Source organism: Dermacentor andersoni, chromosome 3 (assembly GCF_023375885.2).
Source record: "Dermacentor andersoni chromosome 3, qqDerAnde1_hic_scaffold, whole genome shotgun sequence".
In the NCBI taxonomy this organism is placed as follows: domain Eukaryota; kingdom Metazoa; phylum Arthropoda; class Arachnida; order Ixodida; family Ixodidae; genus Dermacentor; species Dermacentor andersoni.
This window is the reverse complement of record NC_092816.1, coordinates 67,860,640-67,879,236: the sequence shown is the minus strand read 5'-3', so window position 1 is coordinate 67,879,236 and position 18,597 is coordinate 67,860,640. Positions and strand designations below refer to the sequence as shown.

General features: G+C 52.6%; 1 protein-coding gene across 4 annotated transcripts in view; it reads left to right on the top strand.

Annotated features, from left to right (window-relative positions):
- The window catches only part of tay (tay bridge), a 412,490-nt gene that overhangs the window by 200,949 nt on the left and 192,944 nt on the right, over positions 1 to 18,597 (top strand). For all 4 annotated transcript variants that reach the window (XM_050193859.3, XM_050193868.3, XM_050193845.3 and 1 more), the window contains one exon: positions 13,685 to 13,828. In XM_050193859.3, the coding sequence (XP_050049816.2) occupies positions 13,685 to 13,828 (144 nt within the window). The remainder of the gene's footprint in view (positions 1 to 13,684; positions 13,829 to 18,597) is intronic.

Genomic DNA, 18,597 nt, shown 5'->3' with positions numbered 1-18,597 from the left:
GTTCGCAACGGAAGTTCGCTCTGACCCCCCGCTTATAACGCTGTGCCGAAAGATAGTGTTAGCAGGTTGCAGCCTTAGTTAATAGAGAGGTTTAGCTTGTCCGGTATTCTGGTGAAACGCAGGCGGACGGGACAGGGCGTTGGGGCGGCAGCGAAAGCTTGAGTGGTCTGCATGGTGCAGCCACCTGGTGGCGCAGTGCTCAGACAGACAGACACAGCTAATATTGCATTAACCGAGCGTATTCTTCTTCGCTGCCGGTGTAACATTCTGGCACTGGCGTAATCGTGTTGCTGCCAAAAATTTACACCCGCAACAAAGTAGAATACACTTGGCTACTGCAATATTAGCTGTTTCTGTCTGTTTGAGCACTGCGCCACTAGGTGGCTGCACCATGCAGGCCGCTCAAGTTTTACCGGAATACCGGACAAGCTGAACCTCGCTAATGAAAAGTTGAAGACGAAAGGGAAGCTGTCGGGTTCTTCCTCGTGGCGCTGCACCTGCTGCCGCAGCATTTATAGTACCTTCGCCGGTGCCGACAGAACCGCTCCAGTGGAGCGGCACGCGTCTCTGTTCCGCCCCGGCGATGCCTGGCGGCGACGCTTTTCACGCCTGTGCCTCGATTGTCGTGCGGGGCACGGGTGACCGGTTTCTTGCCGACAGATCTCTCCGTCTCTGTCCAAGCGTGTTTCTTGGTTATGATGTGTTTTCTTTTCATCGCGTTCTCGTTCGCCCGCGCGCTCGTCATCGTCGAGGTTATTTCTGGAGGGCATCCCGCTCGGCAAGCATCCTGCTGCGCACGGCAGAGGCGTTCAGTGAAACCGCGCGGCAAGCGCATTAGCAGATCGCGCCTGATAGATATGCGGCGGCGTTTGTGCATTTTTTTTCCTCTTGTTCTCTCGCCGACCTAGAAAGGTCGCGCGTGCATGGAAAGGAAATATGTAGAGAGAGAGAGTGAGAGAGAGTCGGGAGAGTCTTGCAGCAGCCGTAGAAAGAGAGAGAGAGAGGTCGTTTGCTTTCGCGGACATCGCGGGAATTCGGTTTCTTAGCTGCGGAGGAAGCGATTACGTGCGTTCGCTGAGTATCCCCGATAGATCTTGCATGACTGTTTGTCGAGGCAGTCTGAATGGACTACCTCGACGCACAGCGACGCCGGTTGAACACGCCTCGCGTAAGCTTTGTGTGGGAGCGAGCCTTTCGGGACCTTGGGCCTATCACTTTCGTTTTTCTCATCATCCACGATCATCTGTCTGCTTCTTGGGCATGCGCACTAAATGTCGCTGTTGCGTGGCTTTGGTTCGCTAGTGGAGTCTTTCACTTAGCGCACTCTGCAGCAAGAATGTGGGGTATAAGTAGAAATGCCTGTTTTCTCTTCACGAAGCGATTGTGAACGAGGCGATGTAACTGCGTTCTTTTTCCTTCCGCCACTTGCATTTCCGACGCATCAGTGTCCGAGAAATGGGCGTATATCATGGACAGAGGCAGATGGGCACAAAGTTAAAGTGGCCATAACCCCCCCCCCCCCCCCCCCCTTCTTATTACGAGATTAGCGCCGTTTCGGAGACTTTGGACAAGGTAGAGGACGACCGGACGTAAGCACATACGCGTATCCCTCGTCACCCGTGGTGTGAAAGTAGCAGTAGCAGCTCCAATTTTAATAACATTCGTATAGCAGCCTGTTCCGGAGGTTGTTTGGCTATGGGTGTGGCATTTCTCGTCTAGTTGTATTAGTTCGCCTCGCCATCGATCTTGCATGTTTTTCTCGAGTTGTTTTTCTCTGGTCACTCATGCTTCTTCGTGTTTCTCGAAATTCGCTTGGATTCCGCGCTGGTGTACTTTTCCCCGAACCGCTGCATAATCTGAGAAGCGAAGCTTGCAACATCCCGAGCTGTGATGTGAGTCCCGTGAAGCGTGTCGGCGGTACGCCAACTGGTGGGCGGATTTCTCTTTTGTTCGTCTCGCTTCTGTGTGTCGCATTACAGCTTCTTCTGCCGTTAGCATCCTACTCTGCTTCAAGGCTTTTTCGCACGCCCCATTTAAAGAAACAATTTGTAAGTGCAATTTACGGCTGTGCCTCTGAGCTGAAATTTACTCTCCGCCGAAGCCTTTACGGTAGAAACAGCAAGGACGAGTCCGCCGCAATCGTACCCGGTTGCTGGGTCTCCCTTGAGGCGCCTGGAATTGAGCCGTTACGGGCTATCGAACAAAGCACTGCGGAGGTGGGGGGGGAGGGACGCGCGCTCCAGGGTGGTTCCTCCCTCCGCAGGCATTCTCGAACAAGTGTGTGCGGCACTCCTCGTTGGCCAGCCATCTGCTCCCGCGCCGCACTGCTGCTAGTACCGGGGGGAGGGGGGGAGGCTTATTGCAGAGGGACGGGATCCTTGAAATTGGCTCCGTGTTCGTCCTTGCGGAAAGCGACTGCCGCGGCCTCTTTTGCCTCTTCCGACCGGCGCACTCCCGCGGAGTGTGGTTGCCCGCTGACTGACAAGTTGACGCACCCTGGCGTGCTACTCGTTCTGTCGGTGCGTACACTCCTTCCCGCACTCGCTCCGTGGGCGTCTTCGACTTTGCGGCAGCTCTCTCGCTCGGTTGTTGTGTGCACGGCGGGGAGGCGGCGCGTGTAAAGGACGCGGTGTTAGTTCAGTAGCTGAAAACAGTGCAGCAAGATCCGCCTGCTGTGACTCGCGATGTCAATGGCTTGGTTTTAAAGTAGAGAGTTGCCAGTGAACGGTTCATTCTTCCGTCCGAATTTCGCCGTTTGCGCGGTTTTTCAGTGAGAATTCGGTTAGTACGCGTGCCTATGTCGTTTACGTTGTTTAGGTAAGCATTGTCGAGTCGTTATTCATACAGTCGCCTATTTTCTACAGCGCACCGCACCTTTGACTGGAGCCGTTAATTGTACTTGTCAAGGACTAACTGCTTGACTAGTTGGCCTTGCATATAATTTATCGTGGGAATTAGCGCTGAGAAAAGGTGAGCAGGGTGTTCCCTGTTCGTTAGGGCTAATTTACCTGAGCTGCTTCTGCCGGACAGCTGACTTTCCGAAGCTCTGGGGAGAACTGTAGTTCTATTTGTTCCGTAGTCATTACTTTCATTTGTCCCAGACGCTTCTAAAAACCAAAAGGCATTGTCCCAAATGCCTTTAGTGAAAGTCTTTAGTGAAAGCCTTTTTCATGGTCCGGTCCTTGTGGGGGGAGACTATCCGGCTCGGTGTAGCTACGGCTAAAAGTCTCTGGCGCAGCAGGTGCCTACAAACCTTAGCGAACATAGCCATATTTACTCAAGCTAGCGGGACGTACGCATTGACGTGTGACGCCCCCTCCCCCTCTTTTTTTATCCCGTCGTTTCTTTTTGCATCTCTCTACTGCAGCTGGCACGTGCAAACGCTTCGCGCTTCGTCATGCTCCGGCGGAGACGTCCGTTGGCACAAGGCTTCCTCCGCAGTGGCAGTCTTCCGTGCTTGCTTTCTTCTTTCTTTGTCTTCAATCCCCCCCCCCCCCTTCTTCCTCCCTCTCCTCTCCGATATGCGCTGGCTGCCCACGCAAGATTTCGACACACAGCCAGTCGCTTCGTCGCTCGTATATTTGTCCCCTCCACGCCCTACGCTATCTCTATGTGCCCGTTGCACGCCTAAATGCCGCAATTCTTTTGTTACGAGGCCCCGCAGCAGAGGGGAGGCGCCATTTTACTAGGGAATGACCTCTTGTCCGCGTGCGGCAGCTGTTTGTGGTCGTGTGAGAGGTGTCAGTAGCCCGCCGCCGCCGCTGATATTCGCTCGACCTTATTATATGCTCGCCGACTTGGCAGCTGTGGGTTCAGCAGGTGTCCAAATAAAGAAAAAAAGAAAGAAGGGGGGGGGGGGGGAGGGAGGGAGTGCCTTACTGCTCAGTCATCGAGTAGATTTATTTGAGCGCTCCTGTCTTCCGCGTATTTCGTTTCGCTTTGTGGTTTTCTTTCGGGGCGCGTTTTCGTATCCGTCACGGAGAGACCTTTTAACGGCTTCTAAAGATAGCATCGGAGACACGTAAGCGAGATGTTCTTGTATGTATGACCACTTGGAGAATAGCGTGACTCAGACGTCAGTTGCTTGGCGTCTGCGTAGGGGGTGCACGCACGTGTCACGTAGCCGACTTAAGGCCCGTGTCTCTCGCGCATTTTCACTGCTGACGTTTCTCCTAGATGGTGCGAGTCGCGATGAAGCACGCATTTGTTGGCGATGGTGAGAAGGGACGAACGAAATAGGAGTGTTTATCTCGCGAGGCCAGGAGGAGGATCTCGCGCTCTTCCGCCGCCGATATCACGTATAAGTTTACAGAAGGTGTGGGACACACAGCGTTGTACTTTAGTGGACGTTGATGATTAACGCTAACATGGTTCCTTCTGACAGGTATACTTCGCACCTTTTACTTTATTATTATTTTTTTTTTTTACTTGCGGGCCTCGCGGCACCCGATGACAGAAGTCTGACCGTCAGGGATTTCAGAATTATTTTTCTGTATCTTTGGTCCGCCCCGTGCGCCGCTCGTTGACAACACTCCAATGTCTGTTTGCTTTATACGGTTGAAAGAAAATCCAGCCCATCGGTTCCGCTTGTTATCTCGGGTCTAGATTACAAGTATACGCTTACTTCAGGTATGTGATGCGGGGCGGGGGGGGGGGGGGGGGGGGGGGGGGGACAGCCGGCGCTGTGGGTTCGAGCACAGTGCGCGTTAGATGGCGAAGCTATTAGTACTTTCTTCATTAAATATATGAAGAATATCATGAAGCCAACCCTCACATGTAAGTACCATTAAAGTAGAAGAAAAAGAAAGCCTATTTCCTGCATATGTTTATAAACGGGTGGCAAAAGAGTGAACACAACAGGTAAAATGTTATGTTGGGGTGATTACCTAACGCAGAAATGTGACATTTAAATGGCATCTCCCTCAGGAGAAGGTGCAGTTGCTTTTGAGGGACTAGGAAGAGAGAACAAAAGAAGTTCGTGACTTTCATTGGATCTTTATTTCCAAGAAGCGAGGCGTTACCGTGAAAAGGCCTCTCGATCGGTTTCCGTTGACGAAAGCGCGGCCGTGGCGGCATCGACATCTTGCTTTCGTCAGTCCTGCTGTTTCGTGTTCAGCGCGAGTTGCCCGCTGAACTTGGCATCATGAGCGCCAGCGTCGAGGTGTGTGCGAGGACCAGGTGCGGGAGAGGGAATCAAAAAGGGTTACCGCTTAACGCGCGTCTTGGAACCGTGGCCGTCTCCCTCTCTCACGCTCGCTCGCTCCCTGTTCCTACCCCGAGCGTGCATTGAAAACTAAATTTAACCGTGACGCTGTTTTCCGGTGGTTCACGTCGTTCTTTTTTGTTTTTTCTGTTGCACGCACGCGCAGAGCTTTTTTGCGGTTCGGCGTAGGCTGAATGCTATGCGCCGTTTCCCCACGCTGGGTGGCCTGGTGGAGTTTATTTATCGCGAAGCGCCCTCCTGTTTACGCGTTCGGCCACGAATTGTTGGCAGTAATGGCCAGTTGTCTTGCGGGAGCTTTACGTTATACGTGGCAGTGCCTATTTCAAGCTGTAGACTGAACGCTTCAGCCCCCATCCTTTGCCCATTTTTTTTTACGTTTTACTTATTGCTTTTGATGCATGTTGTGCTGTAGATTCCAGGTGCGTCTCAAAAGAAACAAACTTGCAATGAACCTGAGCTTCACAACATTGCATCCATAGCTGAAAACGAAGAACTTGTATCGAGGCCAGATGAAGTTTTCATTGCGACATGACAAAACAGTGGGATGAACACGTCGCGGAGCTCGCGAGACCGCAGTTGCGCCATCTTGCCTTCGCGGTAGTGTTCGCGCGAAGAGATTGTTTATTTTGACCGTTCTGAAGAGGTTTTTTTTTTTCTTTTGACGTCTAATGTATGCATGTAGAACGGTGCCTCATGGCAATGCGCGGCACCGTTCGCACTCAGTAGAGACAGGCCGTCAAGCTTAGCTCACCTCACCCCCCCTCCCACACACACACACGTCTTACTGCAATTCATCTAGAAGACGCCCTCTTTTTTGCTTGACCTGGTCACCCGCTCGTTTGCTTTCTTTAGCTTAGCTTGCACTCCGTTTCTTCGTCCTCCTCTCCCGCTACTTGATCGAGAAGGAAAGAGCAAGGTTTGGGAGGGCACGGCCGTGCGCTGAAAGAGAACCCAAGGGTGCGCCTGCTGGCATCTCACAACAACGGTGGCCTTCGGCAACGCGTGGTCGTCGTCTGCTGCTGCTGCTGCTGCTGCTGCGGCCGCCGTCTGCTCTCGTTCCAGTGAGGAGGGCGTGATTTATCGCCCGAGATCTCGCCCGGCCGCGTTCCCCGCGCAGCCTGCCCTCGCCGCCCCACCCATCTCTTGCTAGAGTGTATCCGTGCTACTTTTTTCGCGGCTTGTCGCCGACACGGAGCCCGGGAGAGGAACAAGAGCGCCAGTGATTATTTCACGTTTGCTCACTTTCTCTATTCGTTTCTTTTTCTTTTTTTTCACCCATGCCACCCTTTCTTTTCTCCGCTCACCACCTAAGGCAGACTTTTCTTGGTTATGTTGACCGCCACTGGCCTTGACTCCGTACTCCCATGGTGGAAAGACACGAAAGCGTTTCAGTGTCATAGTCTTATTTAGGCCGAAATCGCGTTTATGCCTTGGAAAGCTGTAGATCTTGCTGTTGGGCTATTGCTGTTAAGATTGAGAGGGAGGGGGGCGAAACATTTATTGTAATCAAAGCACGGCGAAAAACAAGACGAGATAGAGACATAAAGCAGTCAATCAGCGGTTTGCTTTCCGCATATCGTCCGCCCGCTTGATTATGTTCACTGCTCCTTCTTGTTCTAGCCTGCGGTGTGTGTTATCAACACTGGTTTTTGCATAGGCTCGCCTCAGGATGAGGAATCCTCTCGGGTGGTTGTGCGGAAGTGGGCCGGACAAAGGGGTGGGAAACACGATGAGTGAGGTGATGGCGGTGGTTGTGACCCGGCGGAGATGCGGCAAGCGGACGAGTCGATGAAACGCTCGGCCTCGAAAAAGAAAGAAAGAGAGGTACACATATACATAGACGCGCTGCCGGGACTCCCGCATCTGCCCGTTGCGTTGTTCCCTCGCTTCTAATAAATACGTCAGCACCTCGGCTATTTCGCCCCGGGCTCCTCTCCCGTCCCGTTATTCCCTGCGGCATTCGTGCCCTCACGCGCGGCGGTGCTCTTACTCGCCACTTCGGAGCCCTGCCGTTGGCTTTATATATATTCTTCCTCGTCATTCTCTGCCTCCCTCGAGCATTGGTTTCACTACACTGGCCCTTTTTGTTTCTTATAGCTGGGCGTGGAAATGTTGGAAAGGCTATTTACACGCCGGCAGCGCGTTACTCGCGAGCCTAGCGTTCCGTTATTTTCTTGCGCCTCTTTCGAGCTCGCACGCTCTCCTCCGGGTACATTCTGCCGGGGCGATGAATAGATAGAACGACTGGAGTAGGGTGGAGGGGGGGGGACTTTGCAAGACGCGGACAAGTCGCGCTCGTTCTTCGCTCTTGTTATTACAGTGGTGCTCTATTTTTACAGCTGCTCCCCGGCGGCGGCGTCTTCGCCCCGACAGTGTTTGCCCCCTCTTACTTTCTCTACACAGTCTTGCCTCGTGTTCACTTTATTTCTTCTTCGGCACGCAGTTGCCTTGGTTCCTCGCCTTATCTCTCTCTTTCTCCCTCCGGGGAGCAATAACGTTGGAATTTACGTGCGTGTTCTTGGCCGGCTTCTTGCCAAAATCCCGCTCGTTTCGCGGCCTTTCTCGCCCCTCTTACTGGTCCTCCTCCTCCTTTTCTGCGGCTTCTCGGCAACCAGAGCTGGCTTCCAGATCTCTGCCTCTCGAAGCCCGCGCACCTTGCTCTCTCTCCCCGAGGTGGCGCTCTCTTTCAGTTCTCTCTTTTGCACCCTTTCCGCGGTGCATAGTTCGGGTGGCATTCCTCGCGCCAGAGTTTCCTCTGGATATCCGCGGAATTTTAATTCGCGGATACCGCATCTCAGCCTTCCCTAGGTTCTTCTCTCAACGCTTCTGTCTACCACTTACTCCTGCCACCCCCCCCCCCCCCCCGCCCACTTCTACCGTTTTATACGCTGCGTGCCTCATCTTGGAACTCGGCTCTCCCGGCATTCCGAGTGTCTGCGCTAGAAGAGCTATAGACTGTGCTAGTTGGCGTGCGTGCGTGAGCATAAGGTGGGGGAAAGTGGCGGTCATTTGTCTACCTTTTCTTTGCCCCTTTTCATTACTCTGGGTTTGGCGCCATACTTTTTTTTTTTCTCTCTTGCGTGAAACAAGCAGCGTGCGCCTGCTTCTCGCAGTTGCTGTGCATCTTCAGCATTCGCCGCGCTTTTCGTCTCGGCGTACTTCGTTAATTCCTTTGCTTTGCCTCGCTTCTCTATGCAGATGCAGGCTTGTCGCTTTTGCTGAACAAATCAACTGCCGCCGTGCTGTCCTTTCTTTCCAGTGTTTATCTCTCTGCTCGCTCATCTGCAGTGTGCATACTGTAGCTATATAGGCTAGAAAACTGAAGACGGGTAATCATGGTCGAGTGGCCGAGGTAGATTAACTAAAGGAGCGGTGTTAGAGTGAGGTTGCTTCGGGAGAGACAGGAAAATTTATTAAGGAAAGGCGGAGAGGTAGTATACGAGTATAGTGGTTTCTCGAGCTTCGTGAGAACCGCCATGTCCATAGCCTGTGGTTGCGGTAGCGCAAGTCTGCTACAATGAAAAAGGCTTCCTCTTCTCTCTCTTTCTTTTCTTCCTGTTTGCGTGTGTGTGCGCGCGTGTGTAATTTGCGAGTTTCTTACTCAATAATAGCCTCATCTGTTCTCGTAAATTTCTAGTAGGTTTACTCGCGGTTTACTTGCGGTGAATCATAAGTCGAGCGGTGGACTGACTTTAACTATTCACTTTCTTATCCTGGATGCCCGCGAGCAATCCTAACGTCCCTCGAAACACAGTTCTCGGGCTGCATTCATTACACCTCGTGCAGCGACATTAGGAGCGCCGTTTCTCAGGCGTATGAACTTCAACTTGCCTTCCGAAGGTCGAGAGGAGCGATCTATCTATAACTGAACGAGTCGCGGACAAAGAAAGAAAACAAAGGCAAAAATGCTCCTGGTTAGCCACGCGGAGGAACGAAGAGTAAGCGGGCCGAGGCAACGGCCAGACAGCGCACGCAGAGTGGAAGCACACGCTCGGAATAGACGGACCTGTGGGCATTATTAGTTAGAGCGGAGAAAGTTCGAATGTCACCGCCGTTGTCGGCGCGCGGGCCGCGCTAAACGAATCAGCTCTGCGGCAGCAGCGAGTGCTCCCTCGGGAAGGAGACGACGCGGAGGGCGGCGCGCTCCTCTGCCTTTGCGCAACTTAGCTCGCAGGAGAAACATTGGCGAAGCAAGGCGCGGCTGGCACCCGTCTGTGAGCTCGTTTATTTTGCTTGAACGCCGCCCAGGCGTCGAGTTCCGCGGGTTTGGACCCCCCTCTCTCCCTCTCTCTCGCACTCTCTCTCAACCCCTTTTTAACTTCTCTCGCTTGGCGGTTCCCTTCACCCTGTGTGAACACTCTCAGCAGGCGCAAACACTCCTCGAGTTCTCAATATAGCCGAGCAAGCTCTGCCTGACCCGTGGTTTTGTGTGCGTATGTTTAACTCCCTTTGCTGCTGTTGCCGCTGCCTTCCCCTCCCCCACTCTCTCTCTCTCTTGACGGCCTGCGGTTTCTCTGCTCAAGAGTTAACCTCGCGTCCTGGTAGAGCTGTGCTCTTCGCGAACATCCCACGTCTCTCTCTCTTCTGTCCTCCGCCGCCGTCGTCGTCTCGTTTATTCTCCCTCCAAGTTTGTTGCTGCGACTCGAAATCACGAAACTGCGAAGCGGGACCGCGCTCGGGGTTGAAGCCTCGAGAGCGTAATAGCAAAGAAAGAGAGAGAAAAAAAAGAATTAAATCCAGGGTTCGCGCGCGCTCACTCCACCGCGCGGAAGAATTCCGAGCACGGCGGCTTCCTGTACCGCACAGGCATTCGCTCGCGCGCGCGCGCCAGCGCGCGGGCACCTCATACATAACAGTTCCCTTCCGGCCTCAGCGGAGACGGATCGTGAAGTGTGCGAAGGAGGGAAGGGAGGTGAAGAAGGGGGGGTAACACCGGTTAACGTGAGCCGCATGAAACTACACGGCGCGCGATGTCGCTCTTATATCTTTTTAGCTCCCAGCCTCCCCCTCCGTGTACCTTTCCTGTTCGCTTCTCGCTTTCCCCCCGCTGCTTGTTCGGAATGAAGAGTGTTTATAGCTTCCCCGCCCCTCCGTGTTACGCTGCTCTCGTCTCTGTGCTTTTAGTGAAAGGCAGCGCGGATTCATAACCGCGCTCTTTTATTTCTTCTTTTCACCCTTGTTGTAGCTGGTAGCGGTACTCGGAGCTATCGTCGCGTGATTCGTAAACTTTTCTGCCGGCTTTTTCTAAGCGGTTGCTTTCTGTATTGAGGAGATTTTATTTTCTTTGCTCGACAGCGGAAAATTAGGAAGAAAAAAAAAGAAGCGTTTCCATTTGAAGATGGAGCAGAAGGGAGCGACAGAGGTCGAGCGAAGCGAGATCTCCCTGGAGTGCTGTTTGTTTCTCGTTCATAGCCCTGGTCCGACGGAAGGAACCGAACCCGCGATGAAGAGGAAAACAAAACGAAATACAATAAAAGTAAAACCCGGTAATAGAGGGCGTAAGGAGAGAAACGGAGTCTAACGGAAAGAGAGTACGGGTTTAGAATCCGAAATCGTGCGCTCGCAGGCCGAACGGCGGCAGCGAAGCAACGAGATGCTGTCGGCGTGCGCTCGCCCCTCCATACCAACGGGCGACGACACCCGACGGCGGGCTGGGTGGGTGGGTGGCGGCGGCGGCGTTGCTCTGCGTTCCGGGCTTGCGCGAATGCCTCTTTTTTTTTGCTTTGGTGGTCCTCCCGCGTCCGTTCGTGCCTCCTCCGTGTTATAACTGCTGTGCTTGTTCCGCTGCCGGTGCTTGTTCGCCGGGGCACTTGTGCCGCTGCCGTTATTGCTCCGGGGGAACGAGCGGTCTCCTGGGAGGTGGGGGGAGGGCGGCTGCAGTGGTGGAAGCTTGCGGGGTGGAGGCGGCACGGCGCTATTTGGCAGGGCGGGCACGCCTTCCGTGCGCTCGGAGAGCGAAGCGGCGGCTCTCGTGGAATACTAATTCCGGCTCGCACGCTAGAGCTCCCGGCCGCTCGACGCTGCGGCCGCTTTGTTTATTCTCTTCCGATCTCGTTGCGACGTGGCCTCGTGTAGCCTCTGGTTTTGTTTATTTTGTCGTCGTAGCGTTATTTCTCTCTTTGTCTCTATGCTGCTTGTAGATTGTATGCTCAGTACAGTGCATGCTGTACTCTCTCTGGGTGGCCACTAAGTGTGCGTTGCGTGTACGTTGTTCTTTCTGGAGTAAACGGCGAACTCCGCCGAGTGCGAACGTATGTAGTGTAGGCGCGCGACCGATCACTTTGTTCTAGCAGAGCGCGTGTCGAATGCGTTGGAGTGGCTTATCGGAGTGCTGTGGCGGCGCGGTTTGGCTTTCCGGCGCTCCCAATAGGTCGCAAGCGGAACCGAGGTACACCTCGGTTCCGCTTTCGGTCAGCCGCTTAATGCCAACTTTCGGCCAAGGGCACTTGGCCGAATGCAGAAATTTGCAGCGGGTAAAGAGTGCGGTGCCGTCCTGCCAGAAATGAGCGCACAGTTTAACTTTTGCTGCTGGGATGTCACATATACATTGAAGAACGCATACTCATACGTGCCGGGGCTTCGTGATGAACTGGAAGGTGATTAAAACCAACAAAAGAAAGGATCAGCCATCAAACTTCTTCGTAGGAACGTTGCACGGCTAACACGCAGCACAGCTGAGCGGTAAAGAACACCGACAGAACCCCTAGTGTATTTTCTGAACGAAGCCATGTGCCAATTCGCAGAAAGATCCATAGACTTCTACTCTTCACTCACCAAGCGCCACATCTGACCACAGTGTATCCGTTAGCAGGAAAAGTTTGTGGTCACACGTTTAACTCGTTATAGCGCCAGAGGTTTCCTACCTCTAGTGCGCTGCGCACGTTCTCACACCAAAGCGCAGCGGCCTTGAAGACCAAAGCCTCGTCCAGGTGATAAACTTGACTCTCTTTCATCCGCACTTTCTGTTTATCGTTGTGTGGCAGGTGCCGTTTGTATATAGAACTCGGCGAGCAGTACGAGCACGTGACCCAGCGCATGCACGTATGGGTTGGCGTTTCGTCGTGATCTGCTAGCACAGACACTGCTTCCGATTATATGCTTCCATACGTTTTCTCGAGCGTGCTTGCCATACCGTGTGCTTGCGAGCGCGGGTGGACTGAGAGCGGCGAAAAAAAAATAGTAATAAAAGGGCAAGAGAAGCGAGCGTCTACGATACGACTAACACCAGGCAGCAGCAGAAGGGTGGAAAGCTATATAACACTCGTGCGGCGAGTACAGGCACTAGCGAGTGAGCGACCGCACGCGCGTGACCCATCCGAGCAAACACACTCATCGCGCGGCGACGTGTACTATACGTAGCGCGTATATGCATTGCGTGCGGGAAGGAAGCTAAAGGTACAAAAGGGCGGACAGCAGAGAAAACAAATGGAGGCAGCGTGTGGTAGTGGCCGCGCTTCTCTCTCTCTCTCTTTCTCTCTCGTCCGAAAGGGTCGCCCGCGCGCCGCCGTGTTTGCCTCGGGTCGCGTACGCGCACGGAGTGGCAGCCACGGTGTGTGTGTGTGTGTGTGTGTGTGTGTGTGTGTGTGTGTGTGTGTGTGTGTGTGTGTGTAGTGTGTGTGTGTGTGTGTGTATAGGTGTAGTAGGCCCTCTGCCTTGGCCTGGCCGCACTTCGGGACACGCGCGATCCATCGCTCTGTTTGTGTGTTGTGTGCGTGCACGCGCCCCCCCCCCCCCCCCCCCCCCCCCCCCCTACGTGCGCGTGGGTGCGGAGATGGCGGCCGAGCCCTCTCTGTGTGCGTTATCTTTCCTTCCGTGTGTGCGCAACCGTCGGCTTTGCGGGCGCTGTCGCGCGCCTCATTGCCGGCAAGGCAAGGGAGTGTGCGCCGGTCGCGAACCGTACGTGGCTTCTGCTGCAGTCGCAGCTTCGCGGTGCCTCCTCCGTGAGGTGAGATGGCGATGCGCTGTAGACCGTAAATGGGGTGCTTCGGTGGCGGCGCCACATCCAAGCAACCCATACCGAGGCATCGTGGAATGGAGGGAGATTTATAAAGAGTCAGTCTTTGGGTGTTTTTGCCATTGCTGGCCTATAGACGGGATTGGACGTGCCGAGAAGCGCAGTGTGTGTCGCAGTGCAAGAGAATGCCTTGGGCCAACTGGTGGCTTTGTTCTCAAGCAACGTCCATTCGCAGGTGTACCCTTCGTGTACGCCGAAATCCGTCGATCCACTCGCTCACTGAAATTTATTAATAACGCAGAAATATAGTCGTATTTCTCGGATATATACGTATGTATATATTGTGCAGTAGCTCATCCGCCAATTTTCCCGACAGTGCATAATACGTTTTACTGACTCTGCCAGTTAACCTATCCGTTCTGACTTCGCCAGTGTGCTTAGCCGCCGCAGCAGTGAGTAACGTTCTGAAGCCGAGCCTTTCTTCTTCTTCGTCCCTCTCCCTGCAGGTCCGGAAAGGTTCGTCTCGCGTGGCGAGCGACGAGAACTCGCGGCCCCCCGGGGCCGGGGGGCCAGAACCGCCACCCGCCTCCATCAACTCCCGGACGCAGCAGCCGCAGACCAGGAGCGCCTCCGGCGACAGGCTCAGCGACGTCAGTATAATACTACGGCCGACACACTTGCCTGCCCTCTGTCTTGCACACCTTGCTTGCCTCTCTGCAGCTTTTGGTATATTAAAGGGAGAGAATAAAGGGAAGCAAGGTTAACTAGACTTGTGTTCCAGTTTGCTAACATATAATAGGTAAGTAGAATGTGGGAGCAAAAGAAACAGGCAAGACGAAAGTTCAGGGTAGTCGTGCGCACTACACTATGCAAAGCGTGTCTACAGTCGGGCACTCAAGCGCCTTCACATGCCGTAGAAAAGCTCGTGCGGCTTTCTGGGCTGAGGAGCTTTGGGGGCGACAGGTTCCCGGTACCTTGCATCTGTTAAAGACGTATCGTCCCCACGTTTTACGACCTTGATCTACCCTCGCGGAGCCTGGGGGTGCTTCTTTTGAACGAACCCGCTAATGCACTTAGCGAGTCATCGGCAGTAGTGGTGGACCTTGAGCAACCGTGGACGCTATTCGAGCTCCGCTCAAATGGCATCTAAAACGTTGGCGTTATCTTTCAAAAGCTGCCACTTGCGTCGGGAACTGTCAGTCGGTTTGGGCGCCCGTTTGTGCCAGAAAGTGGTGGTCGTAAACACAGGAACTGGTCGTGTGGTGACTCTCCATGGCAATCGGAAACATGGATATTGATAGAATTCTTAGCGTACACATCAACACGATCAAAGCCGCTTAAAAGATACGAAAGACGTCGAACGATAGTTGACCCTGCTCAATAACGTTCCTGCGCGTCTTTCGTTTGCGCTGTACGTGTAATTTGTTGTTGCTTTGTGGATAACGAAAGAGGTGCAAGTTCTATTCATGCGCGTGCGCTGAGGGTTTATGAATAATCACTACAGCTGCTGCAGGATTACTTCTGAGGTTATGGCAAGGGCCGATGGCATGTCTCCACGCCAGAAGGACCGGTTCCCTTATTGCCGCTGTATCGCGCAGAAATTGTTGACGTAAAAGAAAAACAAAAAAAGAAAGTCACTTTGATATATGCCAATTATGTAGCCTGTATGAGCAACGGCTACCTTATTGCCCGTCGTTATGCGATTAGATTGCTAGCCGTGTGCGTCGCGCCAAGAGCATTTTGTTGACACGAGGTCTTTCTTTATCAGGCGCTTCTTCTCCGATTGCTGCACGCAAGTCCAACAAAGGACAAGCGAGTGCGCGGTGCCGCAGTGTGTGTTCACACAGTGCCTGCCTTCGAAGGTCGAAGGTGACACTGAGATCCTCTAGCTTTCTTGTGTGTGTGCACGATGTCAGTGTTCGAATTACGACAACAGTGGCGATAATGTCTCACCCAGGAGTTTGAAATGGTACACACCGAGAACGGGCAGTCCCGTGGCTTTCCTGTTAGGCATGCTTAGCCAGCCGGGAGGTTGAGCGGCTTGTTGCGACGTGATGCAGTGTTAAGGGACCGTATTATGTAAGATTTATTTTCGTTTTCCATTCCTCTTGCGCTTTCTGGTTCGTTCTGTGGTACGTCGCCAGGCGATCGCTGTCGCTAGCATCGGCCACTTGCTGCGACGGTTGATGAGAAATTAATGCAATTGAAGAAAAAGAATCCTTGCATAACCCCCCCCCCTCTCCCCCCCGCTACTTTGGGCAGTTACAGGCTACCGCAGAAAGGGCGTACATTGGGGCCTTGTTGGCCTCAGGCGTCCTTTATAACGATTAGTGCATGTTTGGTACTTTATGACCCACCCGAATTTACCGTTATCTCAGTTTTATTAGTATAGTCCACTAGGGCTTCGTTTTGCTTTCACCGGTGGTACCGTGAAAGCTGCTATATTAGAAGTCGGAAAGTCTGAATAGCGTTCCTTCCTTTCGGTGAATGCGTTCTTGTAATTGCACGCCTCTGGGTTTTCCTTCGAGTTTATCTCGAAATAGAAATTTCTTCCCATTATTTGTTCCATTTAACTCGCATCCTTGCATCATAGCAGTTGACTTCGGGCGCGTCAGTTCGCTTCATTACATCACGAGACACTTAATAAGACATCTTAACTACGCGAGTCAACTAAAAGAGAAAACCAAGTTGGAACGTGGAAAACATCAAAAAATGATAATAAACCGTGAAGCGTTATGAGCGTGAAAGACGGCAGGAAACAGCTGTTACACAAAATAAAGAATGCGGGTAATGGAGCCAGCGGGCCTCGTGAGCGCTACATCTGTCCAGCGTGACGCAAGGGATGGCAGGCGAAAAAAGTGTGGCCGTTGCAAAAGAAAAGCGTGACAGGCAAAAATGGAGAGCTCTTGTGGAGGGGACTCGAGTGGGGGAGGCAGCGAGTGAGGGGGATGCGACGAGGTGGAAAGGGAGGGAGAGGTTGGACGCGTGCTAAAGCTGTCAGCGGCGTGTCAAGTTCGTTAACAGCCGCTATGAAGAGCGAAAGGCGCGTTTTTTTTTTTTTCTTCTTTGTTTCTTCGGGAAGTGTTCCCGTTCACGCGCGCCGAGTGCGCGTGCCAGCCCGCGGATGCGTTGCGTACACTTGTCTGTGCGCGACGTTTCCCAGCGACGAAAAAAAAAAAGACAAGTAAAGATGAACGAAAAACTGAAATGGAAAAACGAAGTGCAAGCAAATGAGTCAGAGGTGAATACTTCTAAGTGGCGGCGGGCAGAGGGTGGGAGAAGCTGGCCGCGACTACGTTGCAAAACGCCCCACCCCCCCTCTCGAGAGAGAGCCGTAATTTATCGAGCCGCGCGCTGGCTTGCCTTTCTTGCAAGCGGCACTCCCTTTTAAATTGCCTCCTGGGAGAACGGACGAGGGAGAAGAAAAAAAAATGGAAGTGTGAAGGCAGTGAAGGGAAGGGCGCCTAATTAAGTATTTGCTCGTACGCGACGAAAGGCGCCGCGCGGCAGCCTTTTGACGCTGTTGTTGTTGTTTGTCGACTTTTCGAAAGGGTTTGCATTAGTGTTTGCTCTCTCTCGCTTGTTTGCGAAAAGCTGGGTTGTTTCCACGAAAGATATCCGCGAGCACATTGTGTCGGGTATTGCGCGAAGTCGGTATCGGACGACAAGGTGTTGTTCCAACTTTTGTTTCCGGACGTAAAATTTGCCCTCGTCGTCGAAAATGGTAACTTGAGGAAGCGAAATTAATGTGCACCACAACTTTTTTGGGGAGGGGCGGTGTATTTTGCGTTTTTGTGCCGTTCGCGTTTAATGAAATGGGTAGGTACGCGGCCAATGACGTACTCTGAGGTCCGGCGTTTTGCTAAGGCGTCGGACAAATTAAGTACAGAGCGTCGGGATTCCGTTTGACCCCATTAGCATGCACTACGTGAGTACGACGCTTTTTGAATTGCCCCTAGTATGTCGGTTGTTTTTTGCAACGTCGTCATGAATTCTCGGGAACGGCGTATGTGATCTAAATTACCAAGCTTCATGGCGCATCAACGACGCTAAAGTGGTTGCCAAAGATCGTCCAAGAAATAGCTCGGGACCTATACGACGTAAAGTGCGTCGGGAAAGCGCCGGGAAGATGTTTTTTTTTTTTTGAGAGAGAGAGAGAGAGAGAGAGAGAGAGAGAGAGAGAGGCAAAGGAAAGACAGGGGAGTTAACCAGATTATCTCCGGTTGGCTACCCTGTAATGGGGGAGGGGAAGGGAATGAGATAGGTGAGAGAGAGAGAAAAGGATGAAATATAAATACAAAAGGAATAAAAAAAAGGAACTATACACACACAAAAACGTACACACGAGCTGTTTTTGCAGGCACTGTCACGCAGCCCGCAAGGACGTTGCTAGTGTTACGCAGTGTTTCTTTATGAACATTGCGCCAAAGAAACGCTTAGAATGTGCTAGGATCTGGTTAACAGATTCTTTAACCAACTCAACATTGGCTTCGAAATATTTACTGTGAAACATGCTACAAAACTACAGTTTTGCGTTTCACTGTCTCGAGCTAATTTTTTTAAGTGCCTTTGGGCCGATCAAGGTGGCTCTGTTCTAATGTACCTGAGGCGTCGTGCGCAGGGAGGGATCTTTGGCCTGTCCGTCATAGAGTATTATTCGTGGCGGTATAGAGGGTTGATTGGTGTAGTGGCCAGGATGGTGGCGCCACCTGGAGCCACGATGGGTAACCGTCGTTACCGTGCAGTCTTTTACATATTTAAAATTTTCTTCAAGAACAACGCTCATGAAACACGAAACTCGTTTATTACGCGTCTTGGTTGCAGGACGCGGCACAAGGTGTCGCTACCAGCGTAGTCGCTGCGTCTCGCCTCTCCAATAACCGGGCGTTCACCGATTCTTAATACGTTTACGGACGTCCTGAAACTATCCATTCTAAAAGCGGCTAAAACGCCGTTCTATGTATCAATAACGTTGGCGTTTCCAGAGTCACCATTCGGACGGCCGCGCCATTATCTGTAGCTGGGAATCTTAATGAGTTTACGATGCGCTGAGGGGGAATGGTTTTCGTCGTGAACCGCCTTCCTTTGTTCTTCGACAAGCTCGTGCCATGGGGGCTGTATCGCGTCGTCCCAGCTCCTCGTATTTTTCTATTTTGTTAAGCGACGCGGCTCATTCGCTCTTCCCGGTACTTTAAATTTACTTCTTTTTTTTTTTTCGCATTGTTCCTCTTTTGCGCACGACAATCACTGCGCGTCGCTGATGGGGCGCGGATTGAATTTTCCGTCCTGTCCCCGGAGGAGGCTGAGTAATTACTGTCGCCTTAGAAGTTCAATTACATTGCCTCGACAGATGGGCGCGTGGAAGCGGTATAGTCTCTCTCTCTCTCTCTCTCTCGTCGTTTCTACTTGACTGCCTCAA